This window comes from Salvelinus sp. IW2-2015, linkage group LG3 (assembly GCF_002910315.2).
Source record: "Salvelinus sp. IW2-2015 linkage group LG3, ASM291031v2, whole genome shotgun sequence".
NCBI lineage: Eukaryota > Metazoa > Chordata > Actinopteri > Salmoniformes > Salmonidae > Salvelinus > Salvelinus sp. IW2-2015.
In genome coordinates, this window is record NC_036840.1 from 31,556,888 (window position 1) to 31,573,856 (window position 16,969).

The 16,969-nt window shown below is 40.7% G+C and overlaps 2 protein-coding genes across 2 annotated transcripts in view; both read left to right on the forward strand.

Moving 5' to 3' along the window:
- Window positions 1-2,839, forward strand: part of LOC111954789 (hepatocyte growth factor activator) — a 20,148-nt gene extending 17,309 nt beyond the window's left edge. The window contains exons 12-14 of the mRNA XM_023974704.2: window positions 1,419-1,559; window positions 1,833-1,975; window positions 2,547-2,839. Of these exons, the coding sequence (XP_023830472.1) occupies window positions 1,419-1,559; window positions 1,833-1,975; window positions 2,547-2,720 (458 nt within the window). The 3' untranslated portion in view covers window positions 2,721-2,839. The remainder of the gene's footprint in view (window positions 1-1,418; window positions 1,560-1,832; window positions 1,976-2,546) is intronic.
- A 269-nt stretch (window positions 2,840-3,108) lies between these two features.
- LOC111954800 (protein Dok-7-like) overlaps window positions 3,109-16,969 on the forward strand; it is a 44,267-nt gene continuing 30,406 nt past the window's right edge. Inside the window, exons 1-5 of the mRNA XM_023974714.2 lie at window positions 3,109-3,287; window positions 3,386-3,431; window positions 5,978-6,208; window positions 9,119-9,319; window positions 15,575-15,694. Of these exons, the coding sequence (XP_023830482.1) occupies window positions 3,234-3,287; window positions 3,386-3,431; window positions 5,978-6,208; window positions 9,119-9,319; window positions 15,575-15,694 (652 nt within the window). The 5' untranslated portion in view covers window positions 3,109-3,233. The remainder of the gene's footprint in view (window positions 3,288-3,385; window positions 3,432-5,977; window positions 6,209-9,118; window positions 9,320-15,574; window positions 15,695-16,969) is intronic.

The following is a 16,969-nucleotide window of genomic DNA, read 5'->3' on the forward strand; positions in this document are numbered from 1 at the left end:
AAAAATCACCTGGGAAATTCTGTAAGTTTGGGTGGGTGCGTTTCTGTGTGTTTGCGTTGGTGTCGGATGGGCGTGCACGAAGCGCGTGTACAAGGGGGGAGTGTGTGCCCCTCACCAGTAGGCTAAAGCTATTTTGAAAATGACCTCTCATTCGGGCACCGGACAGCGACACCGCAGCTGTTTGGTTTGGAACCATGACTGAAGATGACGGATTCAGTTGTCGTGGAGGGATATGTCAAATTCAGAGATGGAAAAAAGGTGTTTACAAAACAAATTAATTCAGTGAATTTGAATGTGCATCAAAGTTATACAATATTTTAATGTTTGCGTCTGTTTCGTACGGTTGTCTCTTTCAGTGGAAGGATAGGTGGGTTGCACTCCGCAAGCCATCGCCTGTAGCAGGTACGTCGCTCACTGTTCTATATTCGATGGCGCGTAACACACGTTGTTAGAGAAACATCAGCGCATAACTTTACTTTTTCTTTGTTAAGTGTATATGGTCATGTAATAGGCCTACAATTCAATTCGAAAGTTTACTGCTTGTGGTCTATTTACTACCGTAGTAAATCGATAAATAACTGTCTACTTGTCATTTAGCCTACTAAACATCCCCAAAAAAGCAACAAAGTTGCATTACTGCATGCCATGGAATGTAATATTTTTCCATGCATAGGCTACTGTGCTGATAGTTTCGAATTTTGGGTTGCTCCTTCAAACTTTGGCTGGCCCCGTATTAAAGTTAATGTGTTCTGGTGCTAGGCTACATTTAAAGAGGCCGCTGCTGTATGTGTGTTTATAACTGGTTTATAACCATGCATCAGGCAATTACGCTGTAAATACAATGTAGGAAATGTAGTTTTATGTCAAATGTGTGTGTAGTTATTAAGAATGTAAACTATAGTCTTCTGATTGGAAGTGATTACCTTTACTGTGCTATAGGCTAGTTATTGTGTCTATTGATTAAATATGTTCAGATCCTGTCTCTTATACACATCTAGATGTGTATAAGAGACAGGTTTATCGTTGTCTCTGATTGGGAACCATATTTAGGCAGCCATATTCCGTTGGGTATTTCGTGGGTTATTGTCTATATGTAAGTTGCTTGTGTCTGCACTTGTTTAATATATAGCTTCACGTTCGTTTGTTGTTTTGCATAGTTTGTTTAAGTGTTCTTTGTTTCGTTAAATAAATAGAAGAATGTATTCTTATCACGCTGCGCCTTGGTCCTCCTCTCTTCATCCAAACGACGAACGTGACAGTTCTATAACTTATTTGGATGACTTCCCCACTCCAGGTCGTAATCATAGGAAATGAACAGCGGTTCTTAATGTACACGCCAAGGCTAAATAAAGATTAAATAAATACAACTTTTCTTCACCTTTTCCTGTCTTATGATAAGAATGTTTCTATTCCAACAGTTCTGGTGAAACTGAAAAAACAAGATGGCCACTGTGTGAGAAGGACTCAATTTATACGGCCAATCTGCCTGCCTGATAAAGCCATGACCTTCCCAGACTACTACTGCTGTCAGATCACTGGCTGGGGCTACATGGATGAGAGTAAGTGTTGTGTCAAAAACAGTCATCTGGTGTATTGCGTGTCCTTCACTGTACTGGTCAGATATGTCATTATATTGAATGTCTTCATATCACAACAATGTAACATCTCAAATAGACATCAATGCACCATGTCCAATCACATGTTCTTCCATATAGGTCCATGTGTCCTATTCATGTCTTCACATGAATGTAATTGTTATCATGTGACCTAATGCTTACAGTGTATAAGTMTATCCAAGCCATTATGGATTTATTTGCCTTATTTTTCCAAAGAGGCGAATAAATACAGCAACCTGCAGGAGGCCGGGGTGAGGATCATCCCGTTTGAGAGGTGTATCCAGCCTGAAGTCTACGGCAACCATGTGACATCCAACATGGTCTGTGCCGGGACCGACCGATGTGTGGATGCCTGCCAGGTAAGAGTGCATAGACCYAGGGCTCCTTTTCTGGACCAAAATAGAATAGAAGAGCATAAATGTTTTCTTGTACATTGTACAGTCAGCCATGTGATAAGGATGTGTAATGAGTGATACAGTATAATATATAGAGGAGCCTCTGGACTGTTTTGGTTTGAGTATAGTGGTTTGCGTTCACAGAACATGCATATGGAGGAGGCTGCTGTATAAATTGCATGGCTTTCAGCTGCATTCTCTTTAATGAAAGGTTATGGTTAACTTCCCACCTTGTTTATATGTTGTGTTGTAATGACACAAATATTGAATGTAGGTAGGAGTGCACTTGGTTTGTGTAATATAAGGTTTCAAGGGGATGACTCATTGTGTGTGTGTGTGTGTGTGTGTGTGTGTGTGTGTGTGTGTGTGTGTGTGTGTGTGTGTGTGTGTGTGTGTGTGTGTGTGTGTGGTGTGTGTGTGGTGTGTGTGTGTGGTGTGTGTGTGTGCATGTGTTGTGTGGTGTGTTGTGATGTGTGTTGTGTTGTGTGCACGTGCATGCGTGCCGGTTTGTGTGTGTGTCTGCTTGTTCCCCCAGGGTGACTCAGGAGGCCCCCTGGCCTGTGTGAAGGATGACATCAGCTTCCTGTATGGAGTCATCAGCTGGGGTGATGGCTGTGGAAAGACTGGGAAGCCTGGTGTCTACACCAAAGTTGTTAGCTATGTCAACTGGATCAACACAATTATCAAGCGCAAGCCCAAGTCTAAATGAATGGACATCAGCCTTATTGTATGGACCTTACAGCTTGTGTCCTATTGTGGAAGAATAGTGATTTTTGCACAACTGTGAAATAAAGATTATTTTGTGACTGAATAAACATTGTAAGTATTGTTAAATGTGTGTGTAACAATTCATTATTTATGTATTGTTAGTGAGCCATCCCCAAATGATAACCTTTAACTCATATAGTCAATTGCAAGTAGCATTTCTTTAATATATTTTGATTAATATCACCTGTTGAAAAATCACCTGTTGAAAAATCACCTGTTGAAAAATCACCTGTTGAAAAATCACCTGTTGAAAAATCACCTGGGAAATTCTGTAAGTTTGGGTGGGTGCGTTTCTGTGTGTTTGCGTTGGTGTCGGATGGGCGTGCACGAAGCGCGTGTACAAGGGGGGAGTGTGTGCCCCTCACCAGTAGGCTAAAGCTATTTTGAAAATGACCTCTCATTCGGGCACCGGACAGCGACACCGCAGCTGTTTGGTTTGGAACCATGACTGAAGATGACGGATTCAGTTGTCGTGGAGGGATATGTCAAATTCAGAGATGGAAAAAAGGTGTTTACAAAACAAATTAATTCAGTGAATTTGAATGTGCATCAAAGTTATACAATATTTTAATGTTTGCGTCTGTTTCGTACGGTTGTCTCTTTCAGTGGAAGGATAGGTGGGTTGCACTCCGCAAGCCATCGCCTGTAGCAGGTACGTCGCTCACTGTTCTATATTCGATGGCGCGTAACACACGTTGTTAGAGAAACATCAGCGCATAACTTTACTTTTTCTTTGTTAAGTGTATATGGTCATGTAATAGGCCTACAATTCAATTCGAAAGTTTACTGCTTGTGGTCTATTTACTACCGTAGTAAATCGATAAATAACTGTCTACTTGTCATTTAGCCTACTAAACATCCCCAAAAAAGCAACAAAGTTGCATTACTGCATGCCATGGAATGTAATATTTTTCCATGCATAGGCTACTGTGCTGATAGTTTCGAATTTTGGGTTGCTCCTTCAAACTTTGGCTGGCCCCGTATTAAAGTTAATGTGTTCTGGTGCTAGGCTACATTTAAAGAGGCCGCTGCTGTATGTGTGTTTATAACTGGTTTATAACCATGCATCAGGCAATTACGCTGTAAATACAATGTAGGAAATGTAGTTTTATGTCAAATGTGTGTGTAGTTATTAAGAATGTAAACTATAGTCTTCTGATTGGAAGTGATTACCTTTACTGTGCTATAGGCTAGTTATTGTGTCTATTGATTAAATATGTTCAGATCAGTGGAGGYTGCTGAGGGGAGGACGGCTCATTATAATGGCTTTAATGGAGMAAATGGAAYGGCATCAAACACAAGGAAACCGTGTGTTTGATGTATTTGATACCATTCCACCCATTTCGATCCAGCCATTACTACGAGTCCATCCTCCCCAATTAAGGTGCCACCAACCTTCTGTGGTTCAGATATAACAGTAAATGCACTCACAATGTTATTGTGGGATATCATGTGTGGTCAGTAGCGAGGAGCACTGGCCAACTACTGTGGACCAACTTCTGTGGACCAGCTACTGTCTGTTTTCACCATATGCCTGTACGGTCACAGTAAATGCCAAGCACCCAAGATAACCATTCCCCCTGCCTTTCATACTATGTCAAGAGGTACTGGTACTTACAGTAGGCCTGGCATATTATGGACTCTGGCCATGTCTTACAAGTGTCAGGTGCTGCCAACAGGTTTACTCAAAGTGCAAAAGTCGCTGATTGACTTATCATTGTGTTGAGTGTAGCCTTTCAGGATAATATAGGAAGTCAGAGTCCTTTTGATATTTTCGAAGCAGGCCAGACAATATGGTCCATTTATTTAACTCGTATTCTTCTCTAGACAGTAAGGATGTACTGAAGTCGAGTATAAAACTCACATTTTCTAATGGTCTTTCTTCTTCCTCTATTTCATCCTCCCACCTCAGAACTGACAATACAATACAGTACATTACAATACAATACAATACAATAACATAACATAATACAATACATTACAATAAAATATAATACATTATAATTCTATATAATACAGTACAATAGATGACAATAAATTACAATACATTATAATTCTATATAATACAGTACAATAAATTACAATACAATATAATACTATGTAATAAAGTACAATATAATACATTACAGTACATTACAATATAATACAATACAATATAACATAATACAATACATTACAATAAAATACAATACAATACGGTACGGTACAATACATTACAATATTGTACAATACATTTACATTTATCATACAAAACAGTACAATACATGACAATACAATTTATTATAACATAGTACAAAACAACACAATGCAGTTTAATATAATACAATACAGTACAGTACAATATTGTACAATACAATAAAATATATTTTAATACAATACAGTACAATACAGTACAATACAATGCAGTACAGTACAATATATTACAATAACATATAATACAATGCAGTACAATACAGTACAGTACAATACAATAAAAAGCTCAAATTGATTCTTACTCCACCCTATTCACTGGAAGGCTTCTCAATACAATGATAACTCTATGCATAACAACGTTTCCTGGCTGTAATTAACTTCCTCATACCTAGTCTCTACATTCACTAACAACTAAGACTGCTTTAAGACTAAACATTGTGGGAAAGGTTCCTGGACACAGATTAAGCCTAGTCCTGGACTAAAAGCACTTTCAAAGGATATTTCCTTTGAACTGTCACGATCGTTATAAGGAGTGGACCAAGATGCAGCGTGGTATGTTTCCATCCTTTATTTTGGAATAGAAAACTTTAAAGAACAAAACAAACAAAAAGTGAAGTTAATATAATGCTCACAGGCAACTATACATAGACAAGATCCCACAAAGCACAAAGGGGAAATGGCTGCCTAAATATGATCCCCAATCAGAGACAATGATAAACAGCTGCCTCTGATTGGGAACCATAACAGGCCAACATAGACATAAAAACACCTAGATGACCCACCCTAGTCACACCCCGACCTAACCAACATAGAGAATAAAAAGCTCTCTATGGTCAGGGCGTGACATGAACACACTTTTTAGTCCAAGAATAATCTTAGACTGTCCAGGAAACTGACCCTTTATGTTGTAGGATACAACTGTTATAGATCATCAATTTTATAGATCATAATTTTGTGAAATTTAAGTTTTTCCTTATGTTCTCTCTTCTCTCCCAATTTTCCCAGACTGCTTGGTACTTCTGGTCTACAAAGACAAGTYGGATAAAGCCCAGGGCCACCGGGAGAGGGTCAGCGTCACCTTGGAGGACATMTGTGGTCTGGAGACAGGTCTCTCCTATGAGGGGGTGGGCTACATGCTGGTCATCCTCTGCCTGGGCCAGGTTGTCATGCTGGGCTTCGACGGAAAAGAGGCTCTGCTGGCCTGGGACATCCGCATCCGCTACAGTCTGGGGGAAGGTGGGAGATGCACTGGTTTATGGTAGTCATTGTTTGTGCCCCATATTTGTACTATGTGGATTAGTTTGTGAAGTAATAAGTTGAACTCATGTAGTAGATTTTAGCCTTGGACATCCGTGTCCCCTTCAGCCTGATGGTTATTGCAGAGGGCCCATGTAGGTAGTATGTAATGTATATAACTCTGTTAGGCGTTGAGTCAAATCAGCGTGTTTTTAGCTGGTATCTGCTACACTACATCCTAGGCAACAGGCAGTCTTATGGGTAGGTYCTTGTTGACAGTGTTCTCCGAYGACGTGCTCTTCTGGGTGACCCAAGTGTTGTGCAATATGAATTTACATAACATGTGCATCAAACCAAATCATTTCAAAGTAACCAGTAAGGTGTTTTAGATGTCAGTTTGATGACTGATTGAGCATGGAATGGGGTATAACTGGTTGTATCTACTCATATCCCTGTCACCATCCGGAAATATGTATTCATTAATATGTGTTTTGACTTTTTTATGCTCTGATTTTGGTGTAGAAGTTTAATAAGGCAATTTATATTTTGTAGAACTCTTATTGACTCCACAGAGTCCAGTTGAATTGTGTTGTGGAACAAATGAGTGTAAAAAAAATCAGATGTATTGGATCTATTGTGTGGAGTGTAATTGGAATGGTCAAGCGGACATATTGCAGCTGCCCTGTGTGTGTGCTTGTGTGTGTGTGCAATGTAAATGCCAGTGTGTGTGTGTGTTCCACTGTGTGTTTGTGGGTGAGTGTGGTAATTGTCGTGCTCTGGCGTGAAGTGTCAAATCAAATCAAATGTAATTTTATTCTTCACATGCTTTGTAAACAAGAGGTATAGACTAACAGTGAAATGCTTATTTACAGGCCTTTCCCAACAATGCAGAGAGAAAGAAAATAGAGAAATAATAGAAAAGTAAAACACGCAATAATAAAATACACAATGAGTAATGACAACTTATATACACGGGGTACCAGTACCGAGTCGATGTGCAGGGTTACGAGGTAATTGAGGTAGATACACTACATGACCAAACTGTTGCAACAAAGTTAGAAGCACAGAATCGTCTAGAATGTAATTATGTGCTGTAACGTTAAGATTTCCCTTCACTGGAACTAAGGTGCCTAGCCTGAACCACAAAAACAGCCCCAGAGACCTTTATTCCTCTTTTAGGGCATAACCTGTATTGTAGCTGGCCACCATGTCCAGAAACAAGTCCATACTTTCTGGAAGTAGCACTGTTCAATACAATCACATTTTACCAGGATAACGTTCTGTGAGTTTGTATGGCTTACCACTTCGTGGCGGGGACGTTGTTGCTCGTAGACATTTTCACTTCACAATAATAGCACTTACAGTTTACCGGGGCAGCTTTAGCAGGGCAGAAATTTGATGAACTGGCTTATTGGAAAGATGGCATCCTATGATGGTGCCACATTGAAAGTCACTGAGCTCTTCAGTGTGGTATTCTACTGCCAATGTTTGTCTATGGAGATTGCATGGCTGAAATAGCCAAATCCACTAATTTGAAGGGGTGTCCACATACTTTTGTATATACAGTGTATCAAGAAGCTGATTAAACAGAATGAGCATTACACAGGTGCACCTTGTGCTGGGGACAATAAAAGACCACTCTTAAATGTGCAGTTKTGTCACAATACAATGCCACAGACGTCAATAAAATAAATTATGAAGTGACAGATAATGAACAGTATGTGTATATGATGGGTAAAAAACATTTGTGCAAAAAGGATCAATACAGATAATCTGGGTAGCTATTAGGTTAACTATTTAACTAAKTAGCTTGGGGGTGGAAGCTGTTCAGGGTCCTGTTGGTTCCAGACTTGGTGCATCGATACCGCTTGCCGTGCGGTAGCAGAGAGAACAGTCTATGGCCAAGCATTTGCCATACCAAGCAGTGATGCAGCCAGTCAAGATGCTCTCAAWGGTGCAGCTGTAGAACTTTTTGAGGATTTGAGGGACCATGACAAATCTTTTCAGCCTCCTGAGGGGAAAGTGGCGTTGTCGTGCCCTATTCATAACTGTGTCGGTGTGTGTAGACCATGATAGATCCTTAGTGATGTGGACACGAGGAACTTGAAGCTCTTGACCCGCTCCACTACAGCCCTGTCGATGTGATTGGGGGTGTGCTCAGCCCACCGTCTTGCTGACTTGTGGCCAGGCACGCAGAAATGTCACCTGCCAGCCTGTGCCTGAGGGCCGTTGTGTGCCAGCGCTTTTGTTGTGATTTGTGACACCCCATGAATCTTTCTCAAACTGAGCGATGACACGCCGGGACTGGCTGACATTTTCTCATCTTTGGCGCCATCAATCTCTCTTCTAACAGAGTTTACTCACTGGTATCACTCATGTATTTTAATGTAGTTCCTGTTTGGTATCGAGAAACTCCCATTTGTACACATACTCACACACTGTTTCTCAAGCACTTAAAATTCACATACACAAAACACCCAAAAGTCTACACACACACACACTTAAAACATTTATAAAACAGATAAACAGACAACACAGGTTCCTACCCTGACCAGGCCTCTTGTGTTGCTCATTAGCAAAAATATTGAGTCAAATACATTGGTGTTTGTGACAAGCTCTGATTGATTACATTTGGGCTTCAGATCTGAGCTCTACTCTGTTCAACTTACCGATCTCACTCTCAATGCACTCCGCTGTTTTCCTTTTTTTTAATACTATACAGTTAAATCACAGCCATACTGGAGCAATAATGTTTAGGATGAAATTGTTATTTCTATCCCTTTTTCAGTTATTGGCTACCACTAAAACAATTGTTTGTGTCGAGGTAGTGATATGTTTATATTAAATCAATAATTMGTTTTTATTGTATTTTGTTTAACTGGTTTCCAACTTCTCTTCTTCTCTGTCCAGTCCACAGGTTTWGCGTTGGTATCTTACCAGGCACCATGTTGGAGAGCGGGCCTGCGACCCTTCACTTGTGTAACAACCTATTGGTCCTGGTCAGGGACATTCTCCCCGTTATCATCGGCCAGTGGAACCTTCCAGACCTACGCAGATATGGGCCTGTACCAAACGGCTTCGTCTTTGAGGGGGGGACGCGATGCGGCTACTGTGAGTTGATTGATGTCGCTGTTGTTGTGCTACAGCTACTAACCACTGTGCTCTCATATTGTGTCATGAAAAAGAAGAATGGCATTGTCATTGAAGATTTCCAGTTTGACATTAGGCTTTAGCAGATAKATCCTTTAAATCTAAGCCCAATGGCCTATAAGATTAGTTTTGGACAATTTTTTTAGGAACTGAAACAAACTTCTATGACTATATGATCTGATTAAGTATCATGGAACTAATAAAGCGTCTGTTTCTGCTTGGTCATAAGAATACTAATCAATACAGTACATAACAGGAAATCAGACTCCACAGTTGATCTTTGATAGACTCAAATTCAAGGTGAATGTGGCATTAAGGAATTTTCTGTGGGTTATACAGGTAACTGCCAAAATAAAGGAAGCACCAACATTTAAGTGTCTTAATAGGGCATTCGGCCACTACGAGCCGCCAGGAAAGCTTCAATGCTCCTTGACATAGATACTACAAGTGTCTGGAACACTATTGGAGGTGTAACGGTAGTCGTCATATTCCTCCTCCTCGGACGAGGAGAGGCGAGAAGGATCGGAGGACCAATTTGCAGCGTAGTAATTTGACATAATGAATTTATTAAACAAGACGAAAWACGAACTATACTTGATAATAAACAAAATAACAAAACGATGTCAACAGACCTGGACATGAGAACTTACAAACAACGAAGAACGCACRAACAGGAAAATGACTACATAAACGAACGAAACAAACAAACCGAAACAGTCCCGTGTGGCGCGACAAACACAGACACAGGAGACAACCACCCACAACCGACAATGTGAAACCACCTACCTTAATATGGCTCTCAATCAGAGGAAACGTAAACCACCTGCCTCTAATTGAGAACCATATCAGGTCACCCAAAACCAACATAGAAACACATAACATAGACTGMCCACCCAAACTCACGTCCTGACCGACTAACACATAAAAATAACAGAAAACAGGTCAGGAACGTGACAGGAGGGATGTGACACCATTCTTCCATGAGAAATTCCATMATTTGGTGTTTTGTCGATGGTGGCGGGAAACACTTTTTATACATGACCCTAAGCATGGTGGGATGTTAATTGCTTAATATACTCAGAAACCACACCTGTGTGGCAGCATCTGCTTTCAATATACTTTGTATCCCTTATTTACTCAASTGATTCCTTTATTTTGGCAGTTACCTGTATATGATGGCTATTATTTATGGTGACCTTTGGGACTAAACTTGATTTTATTGAGTGGACAATTACAGAAGTTAATTCAAACGACATATCCAAGCTTTTGTCCAAGTTTTATTTTTAACTTACTTTGGTTACTAGACTTCGGTACCACTGTTTACAACATGTGTTTCATGTTCACATGGAGCGTATGTTGGCATGTGCTTTCAGCCSCTTGTATCACTCCACAATTTGATCTAATTTACATGTTTCTGGGATTTATCTCATCACTGAGAGCATAAAAGATGAGTTTGGCATTCAGTGGATTTAGATCATTACATTTTCCTGTTTTTTCTCTCTCTGAGTCATCTACCCTGTAAGAACAGCGTGTCAAATGGCATCATTCAGGCGGAGAACATTAGTGTCGGGACTATGACTACTGAGAGTGGTAAACAGAGTTGCTGGATGTTTCTTAATTTTTATGACTCATCCTTGGGGCCAGACTTACATTAAATATGCTCAATGGTGTTTGACGAGACACAGAATCATAAAAATAGCTCTTTGTACGTTAGTTTCTYCTCCGCAATGAGTCGGGAACTGATGATTTTTAGGATGGAAATCCATTCTAGACCGTTTGATTGGTCCCAAAAATCGATGGGTTGGGTGGGCAAAAACACACGTGGGTAAAGCGGAATTTTAAAATACGTCTTTGGCTTTGATACTCTGATTGGTTAGAGATGATCCAATCGCTGATGACTTCTCATTTTGACTTCACCACAAACGACTTCAACGATGGTAGTCTCAGACTGAAGTATGTAGTGAACATAGAACAGCGGAGGAATTCAGTTTGTCGTCCGACAAGATGGATCAGACGTATRAACATCTGCTTTTGTAACTTGGGTAGACGACATGAAATAAAGTACTTGTTGTCATGGCCGATTTTGTTTCACAAAGCTTGCAAGCTTTGAATAGAAATCCAATCTCATTTAGCCTTGGTCCAGCAAAACATAATCTCTAAATATAAAGTCAATGAAGTCATACTTGAGCAGAGAGCACGTTAAGTTTATTTCCATGGCCTGTGTATGTGATTGTGATATGGTATTTTGCAGTTTACATCCTGGAATAGACTCTAAACCGTTAAAGGTGGAACGGACGCGTGTCAACACCTGTAGTGGACACAGACAGGAACGCAAAGTACGCTGCATAGCTGAAGACATCAGAGTAAAATTAATAAACACGATGAACTGGAAACAGGAGACTCCAGTATGTGATCCGTGATTMATTTAGCTCTATTCAATCTTCGGCTAGAGGCGCAACTTAATATCGTGAAGGTCACATTCGGGGAGAGTTTTCCAATCCATGCGTCATAAATAAAAGGGAATCACATCCCTTTTTCAAAGACGGGAAAAATGTATGTGTGTGTGTGTGTGTACACGGGATCTATACATGGGCGCGTCTGAATGTTTAAGTGTTGTGAAGGGCATGCATTCCAGAGATACGTTGTCGCAGCACAGTTTATCCACAGCAGATGGAGAAGTGGGGCGACAGTGTTACTGGACCTCTGGCTGGGGGGTAACGTTGCTGCATGGTGTCTGGTGGTGAATTGGCCTCTTCAGTCTTTCCCATGTAGACTATCTCTAAGGCCAGGCTCAAAGTCTGTCTAAAACAACTCCCAGGGGTTGTCAAATATCAAAACTGAGATGTTTCAAAGCCATGTTATGACAATGGGAACGGGGATGGATAACAAAGCTACAGTATAACGAGAGAGGAAATATTCTTTCTGCTTTTTATGTAGCTGGAAGCTAATGTCTGTTCAAAGTCTGTAGACCAGACCAGTCTGTCCAGACCAGTCTACAGACAGTCTGCACTGGACAGCAGCTTACCAAGGAGACCTCAAAACTAAGGATACTTCCATTGAGGAATACAGGGCTTTTATAATGATTTTAAAGAGCAGGGACAAGGCCGTCTGAACGCAGATATACATTAATAAGTGTGTTCCTATATGATTCACTGCTCATTCAGTGCTGGGTAGTTTCTTTCTAAATCTAAGCTGTTACAGTTACTAGTTACTCAGTGCTCATTCAGTGTTGGGTAGGTTCCTTCCTAAATGTAACCCGTAACAGTTACTAGTTACTCAGTGCTCATTCAGTGCTTTCATCTCCTGGTACTGGTGTCWGTTAATGGCMGCTGCCAGGGTTGGCTAGGTTCCTTTCTAAATGTAATCCTTTACAGTTACGAGTTACTTAATGCGCATTCAGTGCTTTCATCTACTGCTGCTGGTGTCAGTTAAWSGCCGCTGCCAGGGTTGGCCAGGTTACTTTCTACATGTAATCCGTTAGTTACTAGTTACCTGTCCAAAATTGTAATCGGTAACATACCTTTTGGATTATCCAAACTCAGTAACGTAATCGTATTACTTTGTTACTTTTACTTTCCTCTTAAATGCCGCTGTATGGTCAATCCGACGTCGACATTGGCCGTGCAGCATCTACAGTGATACGGCATCTGCAGAAGTCAGGGCATTCATACTTATTGCGCTTCGCAGGGCAGCGCAGAGCTGTTGTGAAGGAAGTTGTCAAGGAAGTGAGTTTGAGTTTATACAGGACCTCTCGCCCCCACCTACCGTCAACCAATCATGTCAATGCGGAGCTGTACGGAATTCTGCGCATTGTTACAAAATTTGGTAGGCACACGGCGAAGCGAACCACATTTTCGGATTAAGGATAAATTAACCCTAAATTTAACCACATTACTAACCCTAACCTCAAATTAAGACCAAAAAGCACCCCCCCCCCATAAATGTTTACAATATAGCAAATTTTGACTTGGCCATCTAGCGGAAATCACCCAGTTCTGCCTGAAAAATGTATTCCATTGGCTGCATTTGCTATTGGCCTATTGTTTACGTTTTTGTAGGTGAAATTTTAATATCTCCATAACTTGCAGCTGTTTAAGTCTATCAAAATTGTCCAAGTTTGAGCATGTGTCCGTTAGGCCAATATATMTTTTTTTAACTAGCACGAATTAAATTGAGCATTAAAAGCCCCACTCATGGTCATCTTAAATTGAACTCGTATGGAGCACAACATAACGGGGGAGTTTAGAAGGGAGGAACTCAAACTTTTATTCCATAGGCTGGGATCCRCACGATGCAGCGGTCACAAGAGCGCATTTTTCACTGGCTGTCCACTTCATTACGTCGATTCTGGTACAAAACATTTGTTAAACGGAAGCAAACAGAACGAAACGGGGAGGAACCTACCTGAATCTACCCAATAKAAACTCTTGTTTTGCCCTGTTTGCTTCCGATTTGTTTCTTTGTCACAAAAACAATGATTGATAGGCAGTTTAAACTACTTCAGTTCAACCATTATTGGGTTTAAATATACAAAAACATTTCTGAAAAGCATCCAAAACAATAGCAGAGCAGCAGTGTGATTCACATTAATGGCTTATGTAACCTAAAATAGACCTAATTGATTTCCGTATCGCCGGAAGGCTGCATCCTTACCTCCAAGCGTTTATTCAAATTGGATAATCTTTGGATGCCGACAGCAGTCGCACCGTTGGAAGACATAGCTTGGACTGTAGCCTACAAAAKACTAATATTCCTGCTATTTTCTCGCGATCTATCAAAACGCATTTGGTGTTATCATAGTGGTCTTGTGGTCAGACTCGCTCAGGCAGAACAAACTTAAATKTGTAACTTTTTTCAATGCTGATTTGAATGTCATTGAGAAAACAGAAAGGTGTCACATTTTTGGGGGGCAAACATCCTTTCTGAATTTAAAAGTAATCAAGTTTTTCAAAAGGATCTGTAATCTGATTACAATATTTTTGCTGGTAATGTAACAGATTACAGTTTTAAAAAACGTAATATGTTACTCCCCAACCCTGGCCGCTGCWTAGAGTTTACTTACATGCCAGTGTAAAACCCTGTCCCCCCAGCAAATGGCTGAGCCTTGGTTTGGTCCTATGATTCGGACTCTATAAGACAGAAGTGGAGGGGTTCATTAMGTTAGGGTGGGGAGTGTGCAAGATGTGCTGCTTAGCTTTGTTGAAACATTTTCATGATGTCATCATTCAGGAAGTATGTTATTTCACTTGTTGTTGTTGTAGCCAGAGCCTTACATTGTTCTCAAAGCACCACTCATACTTCAGGTGAACAATGATGGATTACTTTCCACCCAAGTACTGACATAAATCAATACATAGGTGCAGTAGTAGACATTGCAGCTATTGAGAATCCATGAATACTGTAAATTATTCTCAAGTCAGATTGTTAATTAACCTTGTGAATTAGCCATTTTACTCAGAACAGGATGATAGACGACAACAGATGACTGCAGACAGGAGAAGTTGTAACATGCTTCTTGAGTCCCCCTCAGTGTAGACATCTGAGTGGTCTTAGCTGCTAACCTCTGACCTCTTCTTAGGGTCGGTGGCATGTGACGGGGGCCAGCTCTGTGGTGGGTGGTCTCAGGACCAAGTGACAGAAGGACCCTCTTGGTGACCTCCCTGGTGTGTCTAAGGCTTGGGGGTGATGGTTAGCAGCCTTGGTTGTTAGCGGAGAAGGCAAAATAACTCCTGACCCATTAACCCTAACACCCTCTCAACCTATACCAACTTTACGCTTCGAATTGGACATTTTGAGTGACCGGAGCTGTATATCAGAGATTGAMATTTTTACAGTTAATTTGTGTTGTGTGAGGCTTTATTTAGCCGTAGCTTATGTACATATTCTAGAATGTAGTGGGTTAACATAATCTAAATTCAGCGTTTTATATCTATGAAAGTTCAAGGTTGCTCYTATTTCACTATCTGGCTAAGTTAAAATGGACCACAATTGTCTGGTTGACAGTCCAGAATCATGTCCATTCACTTTTGTCCATTCAAAATTAATGGGTGCTAGCAATTGCTATGCTTGTGAGCCAACTGGCCAGTACAAAGATGCATCACTGTACTCTACTTCCATCCATTTATAATTGACACAGACGGGTGTAGTGAAACATTCACCACAATCTAAATAGTGGAATGTGACATTAAGCCGTCGGACTATGTGTGTTTCCTACAGGGGCTGGCGTCTTCTTCCTATCATCCATGGAGGGTGAGCAGATCAGCTTTCTGTTCGACTGCATTGTCAGAGGCATCTCCCCCAGCAGAGGCCCTTTTGGACTTCGGCCAGTCCTGCCAGGTCAGTACCAAAGGTGTTTACTGATGCGTAGGTATGAAGGTTGTCACGGCTAAATATACGGCTTGCCTAAAMAAGCACAGACCGATCAGGGTGGCGTACAGAACATATTTCAGCTGGGGGTATTTTTATCAAATTTCTGGGCAATTTAAATGGGGATGGATGAAATGTATCCATTGGGGTCATTCTGAGATAAGGTATATAGAGGTAGAGTATCCATTGCCTTTTCGCCTTCTGAGTTGGCAAACACTTAAATTGAACACTTACCGTCTTAATCAAAACAAGTGTTCTTCGAGACATACTTCGAGTGGGATTTATCCTCTCTATAAAAGAGGTCCACCCCATGTGCTTTCTGGAATGTAGCCACTTGCAGAGCATGTTACATTGCATGGATTCCATGCAATGTACTCTGATCCAACAGAATGATGACTGACAGCTGTTTTATACATAATTGGATTAGCTGGGTACAGACAGGGTACAGTAATATTAGTGAATATAATAAGATAACCACTGAACTAACTGTACCATAAGCAGCATATACAACGGGGCCACCTTATACATATGTAATAGGATAACCACTGTACTAACTGTAACTATAGCAACAAATTAAATCCAGTCACCTCTGAATGCTCTGTCGCATCGTGAGAGAGGTACGGTAGAGGTTAGGGTGTGCGCTGCAGCTGTGGCAAATTCTCCAGTGTTAAATCAACACTGAGAGTGTTACATTTAACACTGGTCCAGTGTCTATAAGGATCCACAATCTTCAGTGTTAAATTAACACACTGCTTAGTGTAAAGCCTTATTTGCATATTTCCCAGAGTGTCTTGCCTTTCAAGTGAATAGTAGAGTTACCACCCATGACTGTTATTGTTAGTGACAGATACTGTACATGGTTGTTGTATTCATCCATTTTCAGTCCTGTGGCCTTCACCAAGTGAAATCCTAAACAAATATGTTATCATTCAAATTAAATTATTTAACACAATACAGCACGTGTTTCATAAGGCCTTATTTTGAGGGCCTAGTTTCAACCTAATACAGTGGCCTGAAACTCATGGTTTACAGGCCACATCAGGCCTGCAAGTCACATTATGCTGGCTTGCAAAGTGATGTGTAATTTTTGTTGGAATACAGCCAGAGTGGGGATATCCAACGTTTGGAATTTTTATTCACCCGCAACCTACATTCGGAATGATTTCCGGGTTGGGAAGACTAAGATATTAGACTACCTAAAACATCTTAACTGGAACAATCATTTCATTAACAGGTGCAATAAGT